Raw genomic sequence first — 22,032 nt, forward strand, 5'->3', positions numbered from 1 at the left:
CATCTACTGGCAGAAAGTGAAGAGGAACTAAAAAGCCTCTTGATAAAAGTGAAAGAGCAGAGTGAAAAAGTTGGCTTAAAGCTCAACATTCAGAAAACGAAGATCATGGCATCCGGTCCCATCACTTCATGGCAAATAGATGGGGAAACAGTGGGAACAGTGTCAGACTTCATTTTTGGGGGCTCCAAAATCACTGCAGATGGTGATTGCAGCCATGAAATTAAAAGAGGCTTACTCCTTGGAAGGAAAGTTATGACCAACCTAGATAGCATATTCAAAGGCAGAGACATTACTTTGCCAACAAAGGTCCGTCTGGTCAAGGCTATGGTTTTTCCAGTAGTCATGTATGGATGTGAGAGTTGAACTGTGAAGAAAGCTGAGCACTGAAGAATTGATGCTTCTGAACTATGGTGTTGGAGAAGACTCTTGAGAGTCCCTTGGACTGCAAAGAGATCCAACCAGTCCATCCTAAAGGAGATCAGTCCTGGGTATTCTTTGGAAGGAATGATGCTAAAGCTGAAACTCCAGTACTTTGGCCACCTCATGCGAAGAGTTGACTCATTGGAAAAGACTCTGATGGTGGGAGGGATTGGGGGCAGGAGGAAAAGGGGACGATGGAGGATGAGATGGCTGGATGGTATCACCGACTCGATGGACGTGAGTTTGAGTGAACTCCAGGAGTTGGTGATGGACAGGGAGGCCTGGCATGCTGCAATTCATGGAGTCGCAAAGAGTCAGACATGACTGAGCGACTGAACTGAACTGAGCATGGCCCCACCCATCAGAACAAGGCCGAGTTTCCCCCTCAGTCAGTCTTTCCCATCAGGAAGCTTCCATAGCCTCTTATCCTTCTCCATCAGAGGGCAGACAGACTGAAAACTACAGTCACAGAAAACTAACCAATCTGATCACAGATTGTCTGATCACAGCCTTGTCTAACTCAATGAAACCATGAGCCAGCCATGCTGTGTAGGGCCACCCAAGGTGGATGGGTTATGGTAGAGAATTCTGACAAAACATGGTCCACTGGAGAAGGCAGTGGTAAACCACTTCAGTATTCTTGCCTTGAGAACCCCATGAACAATATGAAAAGGCAAAAAATACGACACTGAAAGATGAACTCCCCAGGTTGGTAAGTGCCCAATACACTACTGGAGATCAGTGGAGAAACAAGTCCAGAAAGAACGAAGAGACAGAGCCAAAGCAAAAACAACACCCAGTTTTGGATGTGACTGGTGATAGAAGTAAAATCTGATGTTGTACTGCATAGGAATCTGGAACGTTGGGTCCATGAATCAAGGCAAATTGGAAGTGGTCCAACAGGAGATGGCAAGAGTGAACGTCAACATTTTAGGAATAAGCGAACTGAACATACCCCATGCCCCAGTAATTCCATTCCTATGTATGTTCAACATAATTGCATGCACTTGGGAACCAAGAGACATGTGCAAGACATGTAAGAATGGTCATAACTGCATTGTTTGTAACAGTTCCAAGCTGTGCATGTGCGTGCTAAGTCGCTTCAGTTGTATCCTACTCTTCTCAACCCTATAGACTGTAGCCCACCAGGCTCCTCTGTCCATGGGATTCTCCAGGCAAGAATACTGGAGTGGGCTGGGATGCCCTCCTCTAGGGGATCTTCCTGACCCAGGGATGGAACCCGAATCTCCTGCGGCTCCTGTTGCAGGCGAATTCTTTACCACTGAGCCACCGGGGAAGCCCACAATAGATAAATTATAGTGTATTCAAACAAGGGAATACTACTTAGCAAGATAATAATAATCTAGACAGTATATTAAAAAGCAGAGACATTACTGACAAAGGTCTGTATAGTCAAAGCTATGGTTTTTCCAGTAGTCATGTATGGATGTGAGAGTTGGACCATAAAGAAAGCTGAGCACCAAAGAATTGATGCTTTTGAACTGTGGTATTGGAGAAGAGACTCTTGAGAGTCCCTTGGACAGCAAGGAAATCAAACCAGTCAATCCTAAAGGAAATCGACTCTGAATATTCATTGGAAGGACTGATGTTGAAGCTGAAGCTCCAATACTTTGGCCACCTGATGTAAAGAACTGACTCACTGGAAAAGACTCTGATGCTGAGAAAGATTGAAAGCAGAAGCAGAAGGAGACAACAGAGGATGAAATGGTTGGATGGCATCACTGACTTGATGGACATGAGTTTGAACAAGCTCCAGGAGTTGGTGATGGACAGGGAAGCCTGGCATGCTGCAGTCCATGGGGTCACAAAGAGTCGGACACAACTGATCGACTGAACTGAACTGAACTAAGCAAGAGGAATAAATTAATTACAAATACATGCAGCATCTTGGGTAAACCTCTCAAACACAATGTTGAGCAAAAGGAGCCAGACATGAGAATAAATGCTGTGTGATTTCATTTACATCCAATTTTGAAAAAGCAGACAAAACAAACTAAAGATGGTGCTTAGGAATGCATATGTAGGTGGTAAAACTAAAGAAAAGCAAAGGTGTGATTCCCATAACAGGGTAGTTAAGTTGGGGAATTGGGGTTGTGATTGAGAAGAGCTATGCAGAGGGCTTCTGGGATGCTGACAACATTCTGTTGCTAGTGTCCAATTAATAGAACTTATTAAACTGTGGGTATATATTTTTGTGCATTTTTATATAATGCATACTCTATTTCACAACCAAAAAAAAAAAGAATATGTCGGTTTGAAAAAGAACTAGGTATGTCCCTCGTGATTCAGTGGTTAAGACTCTGCACTCCCAATGCAGGGGACTTAGGTTGCATCCCTGGTCAGGGGACTAGATCCTGCATGCCCCAACTAAAGAGCCCACGTGCTGCAACTAAGACCCGGCTCAGCAAAAAAAAAATCAAAAACCAAAGGGAAACTTCTAGACATGAAAAAAATGTAACTATTGAATGAAAACTCAATAGATCCTCTTCCTCTTCCTTTTCCTCCCCTTGCCATCCTAAACAATTCAGTCCAAAAGCCATGGGCTGGGGCTCAGTGACCATGCGGGGGGTAGGTGCAGGTGGAGGCCGTAGAAAGTTGGGGTTGTGTGAGGAGGGTGTTGTGAGAAGTACACAAAACACTCAGCAGTGCCCGGAACCTGGTATATACTCAGCCCGTGGCAGTTATTATTATTGTTGTTACGCCGGGAAATGGTGAAGGACAGGAGAGCCTGGCGTGCTGCGGTCCACGGGGTCGCAAAGAGTCAGACACAAGCAAATAAACCACATAGTCAGTACAAAGGAAATGTTGAGAGACGGCCGAGCAGCCAGCAGTCACATCCTCTGATTCCAGCTGCATCTGCAGCCTCACCCACTTTGTGTTGACAGCTTTCTTGCTTTTAGTGTCCAAGACATATGACTCCTTTTCTACCCCGGGGCTTTCCAGTGCCTCGGTGAGAGGCCAATGGAAGCCCATTTGGAATGCCCACATGCATCACCTCCTGGGGGCAGCCCTCAGCCAATGGGGGATGGGAGCCGATGGATGAGTGCTTCTCACTCAGTCCTCAAGGGGATAATTCTGAGAGGCATTTTTTCACTCCACAGACAGTTCCGATGGAATTGAGCCCCAGTTCCCCACAGCAATGCCCAACTCAACCTTACACCGCGTTCTGGCTTTTCCTCCAGCCCCTCATCCCTGTTTGCCAGTGTCCCTTCTGTTCCACAGAAGGCCTTTTCTCAGCCTCTGCTTTCAGGGCTATCAGCCTGTCAGAGGCTGGAGAAAGCAGCCCTGATAAACAGATTTCCTCCCAGGATGAATGGCAACAAGGACTCTGTTGCTGGTGGTAAGGGGAGTAGAGATAATCCTTACATGTTATAGCTTCCCAATTACTAAGACTTTCCCTTGCAGTGGGGAAGAGAGCAGAGGTAGATAATGAAGCTCGAGGTTACGCAATAGTTCTAGCCCTTGAAAGGCACGAGGCAGTGGTAATTACATGGATTGTGGGTTGGTTGGCTTCTGCTAACTGCTTTAGAAGCTTTGCAAAGAGAAAATGAGAGGCTGTCGATTCAGGGCATGCTGTGAAACCCAGGGACATAGTGGACTTTGAGACCTCAGATGGGCTTAATAGTATCACATCCAGTTACTGGGGTGCTCATTAATTTGCCAGCCCCTCTCCACCTCTTGTCTTGGCTTCTTCTCTATTTCAGTCTCCCTAGCCCCTCATATAAACAACCTGCACCAAGTCCTTGCCTCAGGCTCTGCTTCAGGAAGGAGCTCAGGTTACTACATCAAGAGGTTAATGGCGGCCAAGTAACTAAGTTTATGACCTCAAAGACTGAAGATTTCTAAGGGGAGCAGCCAATTAGCATGACCCGTGCTAAGGATGAGCATACTATGAATAGCTAGCATTTTTTTTTTTCCCCAGTTCTTACTCTGTCCCCAGCCCCTGTTCCAAAGCTTTTACATTCATCACCTGAGTTAATTCTCACAGCAGCTCCGTGATGTAGGTAACATTTCTCCCTGTCCCTCTCCTCTTTCCCCCACCCCCTCAAGTGAGGAAACTGAACCCCAGGATTTTATGTAACTTACCCAGAGTCACACAATTAGCACTGAGCCTGGATATCCTCACTCTCAGCCTCTGTGATATACTGAGTTCCTCCAAATATTGTTGTTCAGTCACAAAGCTGTGTCCTCCTCTTTGTGACTCCATGGACTGCAGCATGCCAGGCTTCTCTGTCCTTCAGTATCTCCTGGAGATTGCTCAGACTCATATCCATTGAATCGGTGATCCATCCAACCATCTTACCCTCTGTCTCCCCCTTCTCCTGCCTTCAATCTTTCCAGCAGCAGGCTCTTTTCCAATGAGTCAATTCTTTGCATCAAGTGGCCAAAGGATTGGAGCTTCAGCTTCAGCATCAGTCCTTCCAATGAATATTGAGTTGATTTCCTTTAGGATTGACTGTTTTGATCTCCTTGCTGTCCAAGGGACTCTCAAGAGTCTTCTCCAGCACAATTTGAAAGCATTGATTCTTTGGTACTCAGCCTTCTTTAGGGTTGGTCAAAAGTTCATTTGGGGTTTTCTATAACATCTTAGGCACTAAGCACGGGTGCCTGCGATCAGCACACTAAGCGTGGCCGAGAGGAGCTACCCCACGTCCGAGGTCACACTAGGACCACAGCCTTGTCTAACTCAATGAAACTAAGCCATGCCCATGGGGCAACCCAAGATGGGCGGGTCATGGTGGAGAGATCTGACAGAATGTGGTCCACTGGAGAAGGGAATGGCAAACCACTTCAGTATTCTTGCCTTGAGAACCCCATGAACAGTATGAAAAGACAAAATGATAGGATACTGAAAGAGGAACTCCCCAGGTCAGTAGGTGCCCAATATGCTACTAGAGATCAGTGGAGAAATAACTCCAGAAAGAATGAAGGGATGGAGCCAAAGCAAAAAGAATACCCAGCTTGGATGTGGACTGGTGATAGAAGCAAGGTCCGATGCTGTAAAGAGCAATATTGCATAGGAACCTGGAATGTCAGGTCCATGAATCAAGGCAAATTGGAAGTGGTCAAACAAGAGAAGGCAAGAGTGAACTTCGACATTCTAGGAATCAGCGAACTAAAATGGACTGGAATGGGTGAATTTAACTCAGATGACCATTATATCTACTACTGTGGGCAGGAATCCCTCAGAAGAAATGGAGTAGCCATCATGGTCAACAAAAGAGTCTGAAATACAGTACTTGGATGCAATCTCAAAAATGACAGAATGATCTCTGTTCATTTCCAAGGCAAACCATTCAATATCACAGTAATCCAAGTCTATGCCCCAACCAGTAACGCTGAAGAAGCTGAAGTTGAATGGTTCTATGAAGACCTACAAGACCTTTTAGAACTAAAAGGTCTAAAGGTCTAAAGGTCTTTTAGAACACCCGAAAAAGATGTCTAAGGTCTAAAGGTCTTTTAGAACACCCAAAAAAGATGTCCTTTTCATTATAGGGGACTGGAATGCAAAAGTAGGAAGTCAAGAAACACCTGGAGTAACAGGCAAATTTGGCCTTGGAATACGGAATGAAGCAGGGCAAAGACTAATAGAGTTTTGCCAGGAAAATGCACTGGTCATAGCAAACACCCTCTTCCAACAACACAAGAGAAGACTCTACACATGGACATCACCAGATGGTCAACACCAAAATCAGACTGATTATATTCTTTGCAGCCAAAGATGGAGAAGCACTGTACAGTCAACAAAAACAAGACCAGGAGCTGACTGTGGCTCAGACCATGAACTCCTTATTGCCAAATTCAGACTGAAATTGAAGAAAGTAGGGAAAGACCATTCAGGTATGACCTAAATCAAATTCCTTATGATTATACAGTGGAAGTGAGAAATAGATTTAAGGGCCTAGATCTGATAGATAGAGTGCCTGATGAACTATGGACTGACGTTCGTGACATTGTACAGGAGACAGGAATCAAGACCATCCCCATGGAAAAGAAATGCAAAAAGGCAAAATGGCTGTCTGGGGAGGCCTTATAAATAGCTGTGAAAAGAAGAGAAATGAAAAGCAAAGGAGAAAAGGAAAGATATAAACATCTGAATGCAGAGTTCCAAAGAATAGCAAGAAGAGATAAAGCCTTCCTCAGCGATCAGTGCAAAAAAATAGAGGAAAACAACAGAATGGGAAAGACTAGGGATCTCTTCAAGAAAATTAGAGATACCAAGGGAACATTTCATGCAAAGATGGGCTCAATAAAGGACAGAAATGGTATGGACCTAACAGAAGCAGAAGCTATCAAGAAGAGATGGCAAGAATACACAGAAGAACTGTACAAAAAAGATCTTCATGACCCAGATAATCACGATGGTGTGATCACTGACCTAGAGCCAGACATCCTGGAATGTGAAGTCAAGTGGGCCTTAGAGAGCATCACTACGAACAAAGCTAGTGGAGGTGATGGAATTCCAGTTGAGCTATTTCAAATCCTGAAAGATGATGCTGTGGAAGTGCTGCACTCAATATGCCAGCAAATTTGGAAAACTCAGCAGTGGCCACAGGACTGGAAAAGGTCAGTTTTCATTCCAATCCCAAAGAAAGGCAATGCCAAAGAATGCTCAAACTACCACACAATTGCACTCATCTCACATGCTAGTAAAGTAATGCTCAAAATTCTCCAAGCCAGGCTTCAGCAATATGTGAACCGTGAACTTCCTGATGTTCAAGCTGGTTTTAGAAAAGGCAGAAGAACCAGAGATCAAATTACCAACATCCGCTGGATCATGGAAAAAGCACGAGAGTTCCAGAAAAACATCTATTTCTGCTTTATTGACTATGCCAAAGCCTTTGACTGTGTGGATCACAATAAACTATGGGAAACTCTGAAAGAGATGGGAATACCAGACCACCTGACCTGCCTCTTGAGAAATCTGTATGCAGGTCAGGAAGCAACAGTTAGAACTGGACATGGAACAACAGACTGGTTCCAAATAGGAAAAGGAGTACATCAAGGCTGTATATTGTCACCCTGCTTATTTAACTTATATGCAGAGTACATCATGAGAAACGCTGGACTGGAAGAAACACAAGCTGGAATCAAGATTGCTGGGAGAAATATCAATATCCTCAGATATGCAGATGACACCACCCTTATGGCAGAAAGTGAAGAGGAACTAAAAAGCCTCTTGATGAAAGTGAAAGAGGAGAGTGAAAAAGTTGGCTTAAAGCTCAACATTCAGAAAACGAAGATCACGGCATCTGGTCCCATCACTTCATGGCAAATAGATGGGGAAACAGTGGAAACAGTGTCAGACTTTATTTTTGGGGGCTCCAAAATCACTGCAAATGGTGACTGCAGCCATTAAATTAAAAGATGCTTGCTCCTTGGAAGGAAAGTTATGTCCAACCTAGATAGCATATTCAAAAGCAGAGACGTTACTTTGCCAACAAAGATCCTTCTAGTCAAGGCTATGGTTTTTCCAGTAGTCATGTATGGATGTGAGAGTTGGACTGTGAAGAAGGCTGAGCGCCGAAGAATTGATGCTTTTGAACTGTGGTGTTGCAGAAGACTCTTGAGAGTCCCTTGGACTGCAAGGAGATCCAACTAGTCCATTCTGAAGGAGATCAGCCCTGGGATTTCTTTGGAAGGAATGATGCTAAAGCTGAAACTCCAGTACTTTGGCCACCTAATGCGAAGAGTTGACTCATTGGAAAAGACTCTGACGCTGGGAGGGATTGGGGGCAGGAGGAAAAGGGGTATGACAGAGGATGAGATGGCTGGATGGCATCACTGACTCGATGGACGTGAGTCTGAGTGAACTCCGGGAGTTGGTGATGGACGGGGAGGCCTGGTGTGCTGCGATTCATGGGGTTGCAAAGAGTCAGACACGACTGTGCAACTGAACTGAACTGAACTGATAACATCTTATGGAAAGAACCCAGATGGACTTAATGGCCAAGCCAATAAAAATATCCACAGAAAGAAGGGGAAATTAAGCTCATGAATGCTGCTTTATCACAACAAAATCCTCAGGTTCACCTGGACCTGTGTGTACAGCATAGCCCTTCCCACCCTGAATATGCATTCCCACAGCCAGTGCTGATGTTGTTCTTTGTTGGGATTTAAGTCCCAGTCCAACCACTTACCAAGCTGAGGATGACCCTGTGAAATTACTTACCCCATCTAAGCCTCAGTTTCCTTACCTGTAAAATCAAGTTAATAAAACCGGCCCCAAGGGTGTTACAGAGTTAGTGTCTAATTAGCTGATAACTATGATTTTTCTAGTCAGAGGTCCATTGTTGAGAATAGTTAAGACAGGTTCAGGCAACCCCCCCCCCAGAAGAAGAACAGAGTGGAGCAATTTTGGCCAAGTTATTTTGTGTCCAGAACCCCAGAAATGCCTCTTGGCTTTATTGGACTTTACTTATAACTCCTGGGATGAGAGATTCAAACCAGAAATATTTTTGCCCCTCAAGTGGACTGAATGGTGGCTCCCCCATAAGTTCTAACGCTTGGAACCTGTGAATATCACCTTGAGAAAAGGGTCTCTGAAGGTGTAATTAATAAGAATCTCCAGATAAGATCAACCTGGATCATCTGGATAGTTCCTGAATCCACTGTGTGTGTGCTAAGTCACTCCCACCAATACTGGGGTGGGTAGCCTATTCCTTCTCCAGCGGATCTTCCCGATCCAGGAATCAAACCAGGTCTCCTGCATTGCAGGTGGATTCTTTACCAACTGAGCTATCAGGGAAGCCCTATGAGAAAATGCATGTCTGTTGTTTTAAGTCAGCAGTTTGTAGTAATCTGTTACAGCAATCCTGGGAAGCCAATCCATTTCTCTGTTCTTCCCCAACTCAACTCTGGGCTGTCCTCTTGACAGACAGCTGACCGGAAAAATGCAGCACATAAAGGCACGCTTCTGACATGAGCTGAATCTTGAGGACTGAGAAAGTCCATGGAAATCAATACAAATGAATTTGCAGGCTTCCGGAAGCTAAGAGCAAATGTTAGTGGCAGTGAGTAATAAATGTGTACTCGTTGAGTGATCTTGCCTTTCTCCAGAGGTGACTGCAGGTGCTGTTTTCTTCAGACACCTTTTCAAGGCCACCAGGGTTTGTTTTGGAATTCAGGCTTGGTTTTTGCTTTGTGTGTTTGCTTCTGAAACTTCAGTGGGCATGGGGATGGGGAGATGATTGTTGTAAGCTTCCAGGATGCACTTATGAAGAACACAGTGGTCAAAAAATTATTCTTTATTCAGTGGTGTGGAAATGGGGGAAATGGTCCTTGCCAAAAAATGGCAAAAGCATGTAAAAACTTAGGATCCCACCTAACAAAACTCTTGTCTGATGACAGGATTGTATGTACCTGAAAAAGCCAAAGGAATAGTGTTTAAGCATGAAAAACAGCGAGTCACTTTGGGTAACCAGGTGAAACCTTTTAAAGTATCAATCAAGTTTGCTTTTTCTTTATGGAAATCAGCTTTATAAAAAGCATCTTACCCTGAGATGTAGCCTACATCTTTAAATCTCAGAGGACAAGTTCAGAATAGACGTATCCATCTTTAGAATTATTACTGTTTTCTGTAATATAGAAGAGAAAATAATTCAGTAAACTTAGGATGTTGTCATTGGTGTTCAGTTGCTAAGTCATGTCTGATTCTTTGCAACCCAGTGGACTGCAGCATGCCAGGCTTCCATGTCCCTCACCATCTCCCAGAGTTTCCTCAAGCTTGTGTCCATTGAGTCGGTGATGCTATCTAACCATCTCATCCTTTGCCGCCCTCTTCTCCTTTTGCCTTCAATCTTGGATATATATCTATAGAAGCTCTTTTAAAATTCTATTTTGGTAGCTGGGGGTCCTGATAAAACCAAGTATGAACTGTCTTTTTTTCCTGGACTACATTATGTGATTTATTCTTGAAAGCATTTTAGAAGTGCACTTGCCTTGTTCTCTCTGGATTTTTTTAATGTGATACACTCCCTACCACATCCTTTCCTCCTCCCCATCCACCCACGTCCTGATGAAATGTATTAGGCGCTGTGGTGCTGGCTGCTATTGGTGTCCTAGAGCGTGGATGTCGCCCCTGTTCATCCCATCCTTGGGTTCCTAAAGCTAATGATGGCCTCACAGAAACCACTGCCCATTTCAACAGCGTCTCCTATCCCAAACTGTGGCTCACCCTGATCTCTTGGTGCCACTTGCTGGAACACGGGGTCAGCATAATGTATCTCCTGGGAGTATTTAGCCCCTGGGTAAAAGACAAGAAACAGAATTACTGGGTCTGTGTCCAAATCTCTGATCTCCTGAGGGCAGTGGCTACCCTTGCAATGGCATGTCGCTTCTAGACTTTGCAGAGTACTTACCATCTTGGGCACTGGAAACACATTGCTTTGGTTCTAAGCCTGGCACGGGTTTCTCATCTGTAAAATGGGGGTGATATAATTTGGGAGTTAGTGGTGTTTGCACCAGACAGAGCAGAGAAGTTGCTTAGCGCTGTGCCTGGAACATGGCTGGTCCTCAGTTAGCATCCACATTGGCTGGGGTTGTTCTCACTGTTGGCCAAGGTGCTGGGTCTATTTACCATAAAGCAGTAAACGATGCCAACTTTAAGAGATGATCATAAAAGTGATTGGAACACAGTGTGGATCATTCTGAAGTGATATTAAAAAAAAAAAATCTCCAAGATATGTTGCTAACTGAAAAAATCAGGTGTAGAATGGCATATCTATGACATGCTACCATTACTACCATTTATTTAGATGTTTATAAAACACACATAAAATATCTGTGGAAGGACTTTAAAGTGGAAAGTGGGATTGAGTGTTGGGGCGGAAGGGAGACGCTATACTCAGCTTCTTCAGTATTTTACCCATTTGTGTATGACCTTAAAAAAAATGTAAAAGACAAAAACCCCAAACCAACCAAAATCTCAAACAAAATTCTCTTACCTGCTTGATTTTCACAGACATTTGCATATATTCCAGCTTCCATGGGTATATTTCTGCAGACTCTGGGTGCACTATCTTTCATAGCTTTTCCTACGTAAGTTGGTGCAAAATCATTAAAATAAACCAATTCAGCCACAATTTTTTTTTTCCTGCTCCTCCACGGAGCAGAATTCCCCAAAGTTCTGGAAGAATGACCTTCTCGGATGGCCTGAAGTGTTGTCTATTAAAGGGAAATCGTGGGCTCAGCTAGGAGACCGTAGCATCTGCTGCTTCAGGCCAGGAGCCCTTCTGATTTGTTCTCAGATCTGCAAACAACACCCTTGGCCTCTTAGATTGTGCCTGAGATGGCCAGAGATATCTTTTCTTTCCTTCACTGTAAAGAATAGCCTGTAAAAAGCTTCTTAATATCTGCAAGAGATACTAAATTACCCAACTGAGTTCCATTTAGCCCTGGCGAGTACTCAAGAATATTAATTCCACTTTTGTAAGATCCTCGGATTTTTGTAGGAAGAGACTAGTTTTAAAAATGCATGAGATGCAATAAATTTAAGAGGATTGAAGTCATATTAGCCATCTTTTCTGACCACAACATATGAGACCAGAAATCAACTACAAGAAAAAAAACTATCAAAAAAAAAAAAAAAAAAAAACAACCCACAAACACATGGAGGATAAACTACATACTACTAAACAAACAATGAGTCCCTGAAGAAATTAAAGAGGAAATAAAAACATACCCAAAGATGAATGAAAATGGAAGCACAACCATCCAAAATCTTAGGGACCAAGCAAAAGCAGCTCTAAGAGGGAAGTTTATTATAATACAAGTCTATCTCAGGAAACAGGAAAAATCATAAACAACCCAGCTTTACACCCAAAGGAAAGAAGAAAAGTTAGAAGGAAAGAAATAATAAAGATTAGAGCAGGAATAAGTGAACTAACAACTAAAATAAAACAGTAGAAAAGATTGATGAAGAGCTGGTTCTATGAAAAGCCAAATAAAATTGATAAACCTTTAGCTAGACTCATCAAGAAAAAAGAGGGCTCAAATAAATAAAATCAAAAATGAAAGAAGTGGGGGATGGGCGGGAGGCTCCAGAAGGAGGGATGTACATATAGTTATGACTGATTTGCATTGTTGTATGACAGAAACCAACACAACATTGTAAAGCAATTATCCTTCAGTTAAAAAAAAAAAAAGGAATGTTTTTATAGGACTTCAATGAGAATTCTCCATGGAAGTAAATTCCATATTATTTTGTCCAAGAAATTAAAAAAAAAAATGAAAGAAGTTACAGCTGATAACCATAGAAGTACAGAGTCGTAAGAGATTAAGATAAACAGTTGTACACCAATAAAACAGACAACCTAGAATAAATGGATGAATTCCTAAAATATACAGCCTCCTCAGGCTAAATCAGAAAGAAATAGAAGATATGAACAGACCAATTACCATTCAATATGAAATGGAAGCAATCATCAAAAGACTCCCAACAAACAAAAATCCTGGGCCAGATGGCTTCACAAGTGAACTCTATAAAACATTGAAGAGGAAGGAACCCTTCCAAACTCATTCTACAAGGCCAGTATCACCCTGCTATCAAAGCCAAAGACAGGGACTTCTCTGGTGGTCCAGTGGCTAAGACTCTGAGCTCATAATGCAGGGGGTCTGGGTTTAATCTTTAGTCAGGGAACTAGATCCTTCGTGGTGCCACTAAGATCCCACATGATGCAACTAAAAAAAAAAAAAAAAAGATCCAAAGTGTCACACCTAAGACCTGATGCAGCCAATACGAACAACAACAAAAACCCAAATGACAAAAGACAGACAAAGACACCAGAAAAAAAGAAAACTACAGGCCAATATCACTGATGAATGTAGATGCAAAAATCCTCAACAACATAGTAGCAAACCAAATTCAATAATACATTGAAAGAATTATACCCCATGATCAGTTGAGATTTGTCCCAGAGATACAAGGACATTTCAATATCCACAAATCAATCAGTGTGATACACCACATTAACAAATTGAATAAAAGCCATATGATTATTTAAATAGATGCAGAAAAAGCTTTTGACAAAATTCAATATCTATTTATGATAAAAACTAAACAAAGTGAGTACAGAGGGAACATACCTCAACATAATAAAGACCATATATAACAAGCCCATGGCTAACATTATACTCAGTGATGAAAAGCTGAAAGCATTTCCTCTAAGATAAGGAAGAAGACAAGAATGCTCACTCTTGCCACTTTTATTCACAATAGTATTGGGAGTCTGAGCCACAGTAATCAGACAAGAAAAAAAGGAATCAAAATTGGAAAGAAAAAAGTAAAACTGTCACTGCAGATGACATGATACTATATAGAGACAATCCTAAAGACACCACCAAAGAACTAGAGCTGTTGAAACAAATAAATGAATTCAGCTAAAGTCACAGTATATGGAATTATTAATAATATACAGAGATCAGTTGCATTTCTATACACCAACAATGAACTATCTGAAAGAGAAATTAAGAAAGCAATCCTATCTGTACCAAAAAGAATAAAATACCGAGGAATAATATAACCAAGAAGGTAACAGACCTGTACTTGGGAAACCATAAGACACTGGTGAAGGAAATTGAAGACAGCACAAACAAATGGAAAGATATACCATTCTTACAGATTGGAAGAATTAATATTGCAAATGGCTGTACTCCCCAAGGCAATCTACAGGTTTAATGAAATCCCTGTCAAGTTAACAATGGGATTTTTTCACAGACTTAGGCAAATAATTCTAAAATTTGTTTGGAAACACAAAACAACCTATCCTGAGAAAAAACAAAGCTGGAGGTATCATATTCTCTAATTTCAAACTGTACTACGAAGGTACAGCAATCAAAACAGTATGGGACTGGCACAGAAACAGACACACAGGTCAGTGAAACAGACTAGAGAGCCCAGAGATGAACCCCTACTTACACGGTCAATTAATTTACAAGGGAGGTCAGAATATACAGTCAGGAAAAGATAGTCTTTTCAATAGATGGTATTGGGAAAACTGGACAGCTATATGTGAAAGAATCAAACTGCACTACTTTCTCACACCATCTACAAAAATAAAGTGGATTAAGAACCTAAATGTGAGATCAGAAACCATAAAACACATAAAAGGAAACATAGGTAGTATGCTCTTTGACACTGGTCTTAGCAATATTTTTTTTGGCTCTGTCTCCTCAGGCAAGAGAAGTAAAAGCAAAAATAAACAAATGGGACTACATTAAGCTTGCACAGCGAAGGAAATTATCAACAAAGCAAAAAGGCAGCCTACAGAATGAAAGAAGATATTGCAAATGATATGTCTGATAAGGAGTTAATATCCAAAATGTACAAAGAACTCATACAGCTCAACATCAAAAAACCAAACAACCCAATTTAAAAACAGGCAGAGGAATTGTATAGGCATTTTCTAAAGAGCACATACAAATCTCCAGCAGGCACATGGAAAGATGTTCAAAATCACTCATCATTAGGGAAATGCAAGTTGAAACTACAAAGTGATACCACCTCACACATCTCAGAATAGCTACCATCAAAAAGGTAACAAGTAACAAGTGTTGACAAGGATGCAACTTAAAGGAAAGTCATGCACTGTTGGTGGGAATGTAAATTGATGCAGCCACTATGGAAAACTGTATGGAGGAGTCTCAAAAAAAAAAGCGATCCAGCAATTCCACTTCTAGGAATTTTTTCTGAAGAAAGAGTTCATTGATGGATGAATGAATGGATAAACAAAGTATGTGTTATGTATGTATACATGTGTGTGTATAATATATATATTATATTATATATATATATACACACATATATATAACTGATTATTCAGCTTTTGAAATGAAGGAGAAAAAAATCTTTTGCACCGCAAGGCTTGGGAGATCTTAGTCCCCCAGCCACAGATTGAAGCCGTGTCCCCTGCAGTGGAAATGCAGAGTCCTAACCCTTGGACCACCAGGGAAGTCCCCCAAAATGAAGGAAATTCTGACATGTATACAACATGGATGAACCTTGAGGACATTGTGCTAAATGAAAGAAGCCACCTACAAAAGGATAAATAGGGTATGATTCCATTTACATGAGATTTCTAAAATAGTCAGATTAGACTATTAGTCAGAATAGACAGGAATCAGAATGGTGTTTGCCAGGGGCTGGGAGGAGAGAGAAGTTAATAGGGACTTACACCATTTGACAGGTACAGAGTGTCATATTTGCATAGTGAAAAAGTGGATGGCTGGTGATGGTAGCCCAGGAATGTGAATGTACTTAATGCCACCAAACTGTATACTTAACAATGGCCAAAATGGTAAATTCTGTTGTTATGCATATTTTACCACAATTTTGAAAAACAATTTTTAAAAAATTTTTAAAAAGGTAAAAAGGTATGACAAATTTTAAGACAATGACAGCAGAGCATTAAAATGTCTTCTTAGCACGGGGCCCCATGTGACTGCACAGGTCACACGCCCACAAGCAATCTAAATAGGGAAGGCTTCACCAGAGAAAAGAGAACTGTGCTAAATGTTAACAGTTCAGGAAGTCCTTCATTATCTTCTTGTTTTGCATCTTTTCCTTCTCTTTTCATTTTCTTCATATCCCATTTCTGATTCTCCTTTCCCTTCCTCCTTACCCTCTCCCCTTCTGTCTGTCTCCAAAATCCAGGGAAAGTGAAAGTGTTAGTCGCTCAATGGTGTCCGACTCTTTGCGACCCCAAGGACCATAGCCCGTCCGGCTCCTCTGTCCATGGATTCTCCAGGTTAGCATACTGGAGTGAGTAGCCATTCCCCTCTTCAGGGGATCTTCCCCACCCAGGGATTGAACCCGGATCTCCTGCCTTGCAGGCAGATTCTTAACTGTCTAAGCCACCAGGGAAAACAATGGCAAAGCTCCTAAGGAACTTACTTGCTTTGTACTTTCGTAGCATCCAAAATGCCAGAACTAGGATGATTATTATCAGCACCAGTAATAACCCGGGAAGCAGGAGCTGCAGGCAGAATGGACCGCAGTCTCCTCCTGGAAGAAGAAGAAGACAGCATTCACTGGTCACTGCACAACCTGCTTTTCCAATGATACTGAATTGTGGAATGTTCTGGAAAGGTCGATCATGACTGTCTCCCAAGTTACCCATGAAACCTGGGTCCCTGCCCTATGTGGACACCCTCAACCCTGAGAATTAAGTTGTCAATGAAGTTCTAAAAGTCAGACCAAGTCCACCTTCCACCAAGGGTTATTTGCAAAGAAAAAAAAGCAGTACAGCATTTAACAGACAGATTGTTGTCTACATCATTAGGGTCATAAGTCTGAGAACAGCCTGGCCATTTGTCAGGCAAAGTCTTTAGTCATGTCGGTACGATCTATGTTACCCAACAGCTGTCACTTATTATTGACTATATGCAGACTTTGTGTTAAGCACTTTTCGTGCATTGCCTTAGGTATCTCATTGGTATTATTCCCATTTTACAATTAAGTAGAATAAGACTCAAGTAAAGTTCCCATTTTGCAATTAAATAAGAGTATGTGACTTTTCTAAGGTCACACAGCTAAGTGAATGGAAGGCGGTGATTTGTAAGCCAAAGGCTGACTCTGGGGCCTGACTCCAACAGGCTGCCTGACTGTTAGAACTTACTGAACACCCAGATGTGGGCTCTGATCTTCTGAGGATGAGGTGTTTAATGCCCTTGTATGCGCGATTCATGGGGTCGCAAAGAGTCGGACACGACTCAGCGACTGATCTGATCTGATCTGATGCCTATTACCCTTGCTAACCTAATTTTTTTTTTCTCCTCCTGCCTTGACCAGTGTCCCTTCATCAGGCCAGGTTTTTATTTTTTAAATGTTGTGGCCATGCACCATGAGGGGTCCCAGTTCCCTGACCAGGGATCAAACCCATGCCACCTGCATTGGAAATGCAGTCTTAACCACTAGATGGCCAGGGAAGTCCCTAAGGAAAGGTTTAAATCTGGAATTCTCAGACTCTGAGTTCTGTGCTGGAACATGACAGTGTAAAGAGAGCCGGCTCTAGCTCTGGCCTGGCCCCTTCCCACCCAGGCTCTGATCTGCGCCCTAAGGAACCTGCCTGCGTGGCCAAGTGTTGTCCCTCAGCCCCCACAAACAGCTCCCTTGGCTTGAGTCCAGGAGTGCTCACATCCTCACGGTGGTCTACCCTTGGGAGGACGAGCTGGGAAAGAGACTTGTGCAGGCCCTGGGAGGTGGGTTCTGATCTGATGGGGTAGGGAATGCAGGTCTAGGAACCTAGAGTGAGGTACAGAAAAGTAGAGATACAAGGTCCAGGCAGGCATCCCTATGGCTTATGGGAAGCTTATTGGAAAGTGTATGGCTTAGAAGAATCCAGATAGCGCCTTCTGAAACACAAGACTGGGACAGGAGCTGCTCTTGCCCCCAGTAGAGAAATCTAGATTCACCAAGCATTAGCAGTAGGGCATTCAACAGCCAAGGAGGAAGGTACCGGTGTTAGAAGTGAGTTTTTATTTAAATGATTTTAAAAAGCACAAGAAAATCAAGAGACCCCACCAGCTTCAAGAGATGCAGGACTTCCCTGGTGGTGGAGTGGGTAAGAATCCGCCTGCTAATGCATGGTACACATGTTCGATCCCTGGTCCGGGAGGATTCCACATGCCATGGGGCAAGTAAGCCCAGTTCACCACAACTACTGAGCCTTTGTGCTGCAGCCACTGAAGCCCATGTGCAGAGAGCCTGTGCTCCACAAACAAGAGAAGTCACTGCACTGAGAAGCTCGGGCACTGCAATGAAGAGTAGCCCCCACTTGCTGCAACTAGAAAAAGCCCATGCGCAGCAATGAAGACCCAGCATGGTCAAAATAAATGAATATATAAAAACAGTGCTTAAAAAAAGAAAGTGAAAACAAAGAGTTACAAATTCTAATGTGATTGCTAAGAATCTGAGCAGGAAACAGAGTCAGTTCAGGAAGTCTTACAACAAGGTCCCTTCCTGCCCCACCCTCTAGGTTTTTCTATGGTTCCTTTATGGCAGAAAGCAGCCCCATCAGAGCGAATGGACCCTACAGAAGAAAAAGTACTTAGAAGCAGGTGGGCGAAGTGGGAAATGGTGGGCAGAGGAGAGGCTGCAGTTTCTGGAAGTAAATCTAGACCCTGTTGAACGAATTCAGGTAGCCCTTACCTGTTGAGGGTATGGTGACAGGTTTACTGTATTTTGCATGGTCAGGCAATCTGTTTTTAGCTTTACACCTGTACTCTTTCACTTCCGCAGTGTTACTCTCGGTTATGTTAAATTCAGCAGGCTTCCTTACATCCTTGGAAATAACTGGTGATATGGTGATGTTTTTTTCAAAAAAAATATAATTGATAGGCAGAGAGCCGTTGAATGAGATGCAGCGTAGCGTTATATATCGGTCTGTTTTCGTTTGAATGACGCTAATGTTCAGCACCGGTGCAGTCACTGGGTCTAGAAAAATGAAGGTGCACGTTAAATGGCTGAGCAGATTGGTTCCCTCACTCAGTCCACAAACATGGATGGAAGCCCTACTCTATTCCCGGCTGTTCACCCGAAGATGGACAACACTGCTCTTGTGAAGTCAAGCTGCTCACAAGAAGCTCCATGGGGAAAGATCAATAGGTATGTGGTAAACCCCATGTATCCTGGCATGAACCAGGCTCTGAGAAAGCCAGAGAGTGGAGAGCATCTCTCTGCTTTGAGGAGCTGGAGTGCAAACTTGCCTTTTATCAGAATTCATCATTTGTTTGTGTTTGATGGTATAATTTTGTCAAAGATCCAGCTCCAAGTATGTAGTTGAGAGGTGCTTTTAGTCCCAATCGTTGTAAGATAAGTGTCTTTTTTTTAATCAAGAAAGTCTAAAAATATCATCTTTTCTCACAGTACTGTCGTTTATAGAATTCAGCTGTACAATTATCTTTCAGTTCCTCCCCAAAACAGGAAGTAACCCTGATAGATAGAGTTAAGGGAAATTCTTGACCAGAAACGAGTGAGTCTGGTGGGCTCTGTCAGATCATACCATACTTCATGGGAGAATCCAGCTCTGTAATTTGTTATATAGTTCTTTAATGAAACAGGATTATAGGGAAAGAAAGATAATCGCTGAGTACCCTTCATGTGTTGGGGTCACTACACATGTTATCTTGGTTCACTCCACAACAGCACACAAGGTGGACAGCATTATGCCCACTCCACAGATGAGACCATTGAAACTCAGAGACCACATACCTAATAAATGGCAGAGCCAGGGCCAGCTCCCAAGCAGATACTTTTGTTTTTGACAGTACTGTGCCATTTTAATAACTGGGTGCAGAAACAATGAAACATGTTTCATTGTTTAAGTCAAAGGAAAGAAGCTAACAAATTAGAGTCTTCTTGCTCCATCCCTCCCTCCCCTGAGCAGGAATCCCGGTGGCAGCATCCTTGACAGAGTGGTACCCAGGGATGGGAGCCTCAAAGAGCAACTTTGTTTGGGAATAGCATCAATAGACTGTTCTTCCTACGAAAAACTGAAATCTACTTCCTGCAATTTTCAGGAATTGATGTATTCATGATGAAGCAGAGAGCATGGACTTCTCTCTGAGATAAGATGATTCAAACCAGAATAAGGGTGGATATCTAAATTTAGTGGAAAGATGTAAACTTCCCTCAGAGTTTGTAAAAGGACTGGTAAAGGGCATCACAGCATCACTGTGATCAAGGGAAGGGAGTTGTAACTCTTCCATAAATCAGTTGTTTTTTAAATTAAAGGAGTCCTTTAAGGCTCATTCAGATGCCACCTTCCCCATAAAACTTTTCCTAAACCCTCCAGGCGAAAGTTCTCCCTCTTCTGTCTCCTGCAGCACTTGATCCCATCCTCATACTACTTTTTCTGCCTCTTATTTTGTGATCCACTTGAATGTCTCCTGGCCACCTCAAACATAACCTTTTGAAACTGAACTCTAGTTAATCTGCTAGTTAATGAATCAATCGGTAGGTAGATAAACATTATTAAAATTATATTCTTTTTAAAAATGTTTTTATTCATTCAGTCATTCATTTAGTTCTTTTGTGCCTAGAACAGTTAACGTGAGGTCTACCTTCTTTTTTTTTTAAATTATTTTTTATTGGCTCACAGTTGATTTACAATGTTGTGTTAGTTTCTGCTGTACAGCAAATTGAATCAGTTAAATGTATACATACATCCACTCTCTCACTTGCCATATAGTTCATTACAGAGTATTGAGTAGGGTTCCTTGTGCTATACAGTAGATTCTTTTTTTCTTTTTTTTTAAATTGGAGTATAGTTGCTTTTCTGTGGGAATGGTCTTGATCCCTGTCTCCTGTACAATGTCATGAACCTCATTCCATAGTTCATCAGGCATTCTATCTATCAGATCTAGGCCCTTAAATCTATTTCTCACTTCCACTGTATAATCATAAGGGATTTGATTTAGGTTATACCTGAATGGTCTAGTGGTTTTCCCTACTTTCTTCAATTTAAGTCTGAATTTGGCAATAAGGAGTTCATGGTCTGAGCCACAGTCAGTTCCTAGTCTTGTTTTTGCTGCCTGTATAGAGCTTCTCCATCTTTGGCTGCAAAGAATATAATCAATCTGATTTTGGTGTTGACCATCTGGATGTCCATGTATAGACCATTCCCATAGAAAAGAAATGCAAAAAAGCAAAATGGCTATCTGGGGAGGCCTTACAAATAGCTGTGAAAAGAAGAGAAGCAAAAAGCAAAGGAGAAAAGGAAAGATATAAACATCTGAATGCAGAGTTCCAAAGAATAGCAAGAAGAGATAAGAAAGCCTTCTTCAGTGATCAATGCAAAGAAATAGAGGAAAACAACAGAATAGGAAAGACTAGGTATCTCTTCAAGAAAATCAGATACCAAAGGAACATTTCATGAGAAGATGAGCTCGATAAAGGACAGAAATGGTATGGACCTAACAGAAGCAGAAGATATTAAGAAGAGATGGCAAGAATACACAGAAGAACTGTACAAAAAAGATCTTCATGACCCAGATAATCACGATGGTGTGATCACTGACCTAGAGCCAGACATCCTGGAATGTGAAGTCAAGTGGGCCTTAGAAAGCATCACTACGAACAAAGCTAGTGGAGGTGATGGAATTCCAGTTGAGCTGTTCCAAATCCTGAAAGATGATGCTGTGAAAGTGCTGCACTCAATATGCCAGCAAATTTGGAAAACTCAGCAGTGGCCACAGGACTGGAAAAGGTCAGTTTTCATTCCAATCCCCAAGAAAGGCAATGCCAAAGAATGCTCAAACTACCACACAATTGCACTCATCTCACATGCTAGTAAAGTAATGCTCAAAATTCTCCAAGCCAGGCTTCAGCAATATGTGAACTGTGAACTTCCTGATGTTCAAGCTGGTTTTAGAAAAGGCAGAGGAACCAGAGATCAAATTGCCAACATCCGCTGGATCATAGAAAAAGCACAAGAGTTCCAGAAAAACATCTATTTCTGCTTTATTGACTATGCCAAAGCCTTTGACTGTGTGGATCACAATAAACTGTAGAAAATTCTGAAAGAGATGGGAATACCAGACCACCTGATCTGCCTCTTGAGAAATTTGTATGCAGGTCAGGAAGCAACAGTT

General features: G+C 42.2%; 2 protein-coding genes across 9 annotated transcripts in view; one reads left to right on the forward strand and one right to left on the reverse strand.

Annotated features, from left to right (window-relative positions):
• The window catches only part of MILR1 (mast cell immunoglobulin like receptor 1), a 37,770-nt gene that overhangs the window by 4,431 nt on the left and 11,307 nt on the right, over positions 1-22,032 (reverse strand). Inside the window, exons 3-9 of one of the 7 annotated variants that reach the window (XM_086356930.1) lie at positions 18,590-18,874; positions 16,334-16,444; positions 11,388-11,477; positions 10,803-10,859; positions 10,619-10,687; positions 9,939-10,019; positions 9,675-9,804 (exon numbers count right to left, since the gene is read on the reverse strand). In XM_086356930.1, coding sequence (XP_086213056.1) covers positions 9,967-10,019; positions 10,619-10,687; positions 10,803-10,859; positions 11,388-11,477; positions 16,334-16,444; positions 18,590-18,874 — 665 coding nt within the window. In that variant the 3' untranslated portion in view covers positions 9,675-9,804; positions 9,939-9,966. Of the gene's footprint in view, positions 1-9,674; positions 9,805-9,938; positions 10,020-10,618; positions 10,688-10,802; positions 10,860-11,387; positions 11,478-16,333; positions 16,445-18,589; positions 18,875-22,032 lie in introns of those variants that run through there. The other 6 variants (XM_086356931.1, XM_086356934.1, XM_086356932.1 and 3 more) reach the window with 6 other exon arrangements.
• The window catches only part of PECAM1 (platelet and endothelial cell adhesion molecule 1), a 109,097-nt gene continuing 105,522 nt past the window's right edge, over positions 18,458-22,032 (forward strand). For both annotated transcript variants that reach the window (XM_086356913.1, XM_086356908.1), the window contains exon 1: positions 18,458-18,498. The gene's annotated coding sequence lies outside the window, so the exon portion shown is untranslated. The remainder of the gene's footprint in view (positions 18,499-22,032) is intronic.

Source organism: Bos grunniens, chromosome 19 (genome assembly GCF_055505025.1).
Source record: "Bos grunniens cultivar Pamir isolate PY7600 chromosome 19, Bosgru_T2T1.0, whole genome shotgun sequence".
NCBI classification, from domain to species: Eukaryota; Metazoa; Chordata; class Mammalia; order Artiodactyla; family Bovidae; genus Bos; species Bos grunniens.